General features: G+C 65.6%; 1 protein-coding gene across 1 annotated transcript in view; it reads left to right on the top strand.

The window, feature by feature from the left end:
- Window positions 1-1536, top strand: part of LOC104992695 (voltage-dependent T-type calcium channel subunit alpha-1H-like) — a 20311-nt gene that overhangs the window by 7960 nt on the left and 10815 nt on the right. Inside the window, exons 9-10 of the mRNA XM_010845667.1 lie at window positions 5-242; window positions 1446-1510. Of these exons, the coding sequence (XP_010843969.1) occupies window positions 5-242; window positions 1446-1510 (303 nt within the window). The remainder of the gene's footprint in view (window positions 1-4; window positions 243-1445; window positions 1511-1536) is intronic.

Consider the following 1536-nt stretch of genomic DNA (forward strand, 5'->3'; position numbering starts at 1 on the left):
GCAGGAGAGGGCGCGCGTGGCGCACGCCGCAGCCACTGCCGCTGCTGGGCTCAAGCTGGCCGCCGGGCTGGGAGCCATGAACTACCCCACCATCCTGCCCTCGGCTGCGGGCAGTGGCAAAAGCGGCCTCGGGCCCAAGGGGAAGCGGCCTGGTGGCCCCCCGGGAGCCGGGGGGCACAGCCCCCTGAGGCTGAGCAGCCCGGACCCCTGCGAGAAGATCCAGCACCTGGTTGGGGAGCATGGTAAGGACCTGCCCCTGTGGGGAGCGGTGGGGGGTGGGGCACAGGGCTCCTGGGACATCCCCACCTATGTGCCCACCCTCATGAGCCCAGCCTTCTTTGGAGTCCTGGACAAGGGAGAGAAAGGGGGCCTGGGGGCCTCAGATGGGAGGAGGTGCCCCCCCACCTCCACCCATCCTGTGTTGTTGAGCAGCTGATGGCTCAGTGGGGTGCGAGTGTTTGCCACCGGGAAATGAGAATTCTGAAGCTAGCAAGCAAAAAAGAAGCCCCAGGGCCATGTCCCATGGCCCACGTCTGGCCCCGAGCAGGGCGGCCAGTTGTTTCTCAGGAGGAGCACTTGGCCTGCACTCTTGGTGGGGAGACTGTGGCTGGGGCCGGGGCGAGGGGAAGCCAAGGTCGCAGAGCTCCCAGAGGCTGAGCAGAGGAGCCAGGGTGCCCCTCGGTACACCCGGTCCTCCCACCTGGGCCCCCGGCCTAACCCACCTGGCTCATGCAGGACCCTGGGGTCACACCAGGCTGAGGCCTCCCAGGTGGCCTGCACTGGCAGGGGCACCTGGGGCAGGGAGAGGTGTGTGTGCCGGGGCCGCCCTGTGTGCTCACGTGGTGCCCGGGGTGTCACCGCACACGTGCCTGCAGCTCTGCACTGTGCCCTGGGGGAGCATGGCCCTGCGGGGCTCCTGGCTGCAGCGAGTCTAAGCCTCTGTGGGTGCAGAGTCACCTGGGCCCCAGAGACTCAGCCGGGGAGGCAGCGTGGAGTGACGATGGCTCAGGGCATCATGAGCCAGAACATTCACGGTCATGGCATCCCTTTACTGGAAAGTGGCTCACGTCGTATTTCTGTGGGTGGTGTGGCTCCTGCGGGGATGTGCCTCTGCCTCTTTTCACCCCTGAGTGAACAGAGAGCAGCTCTGCAGGGCGTATGAGTGTGCAAGTGTGTGCGTCTCTTTCTGTGCATGTGTTCAGCTGTGTGCCCAGGTGTGTATGAGAGTGCCCAGATGTGCACCCGTGCTCAGGTGTATGCAGGCATGCATGGTATGCTCAGGTGTGTACAATGTGCTCAGCTGTGTGCCCAAGTGTATATGAGTGTGCCCAGGTGTGTGCAGGTGTGCACATGGACACCATTCACCCCACAGCAGCCTCCGTGAGCGCCTGCTTCCTGGGCACCAGCTGAGCAACCTGAGGCTGCCTGCGTCCTTCTCCCCGCAGGACTGGGCCAGGCCCCCAGCCGCCTGTCAGGCCTGAGTGTGCCCTGCCCCCTGCCCAGCCCCCAGGCGGGCACGCTGACCTGTGAGCTGAG

The sequence above is a fragment of the Bison bison genome, unplaced genomic scaffold (assembly GCF_000754665.1).
Source record: "Bison bison bison isolate TAMUID 2011002044 unplaced genomic scaffold, Bison_UMD1.0 scf7180017848654, whole genome shotgun sequence".
NCBI lineage: Eukaryota > Metazoa > Chordata > Mammalia > Artiodactyla > Bovidae > Bison > Bison bison.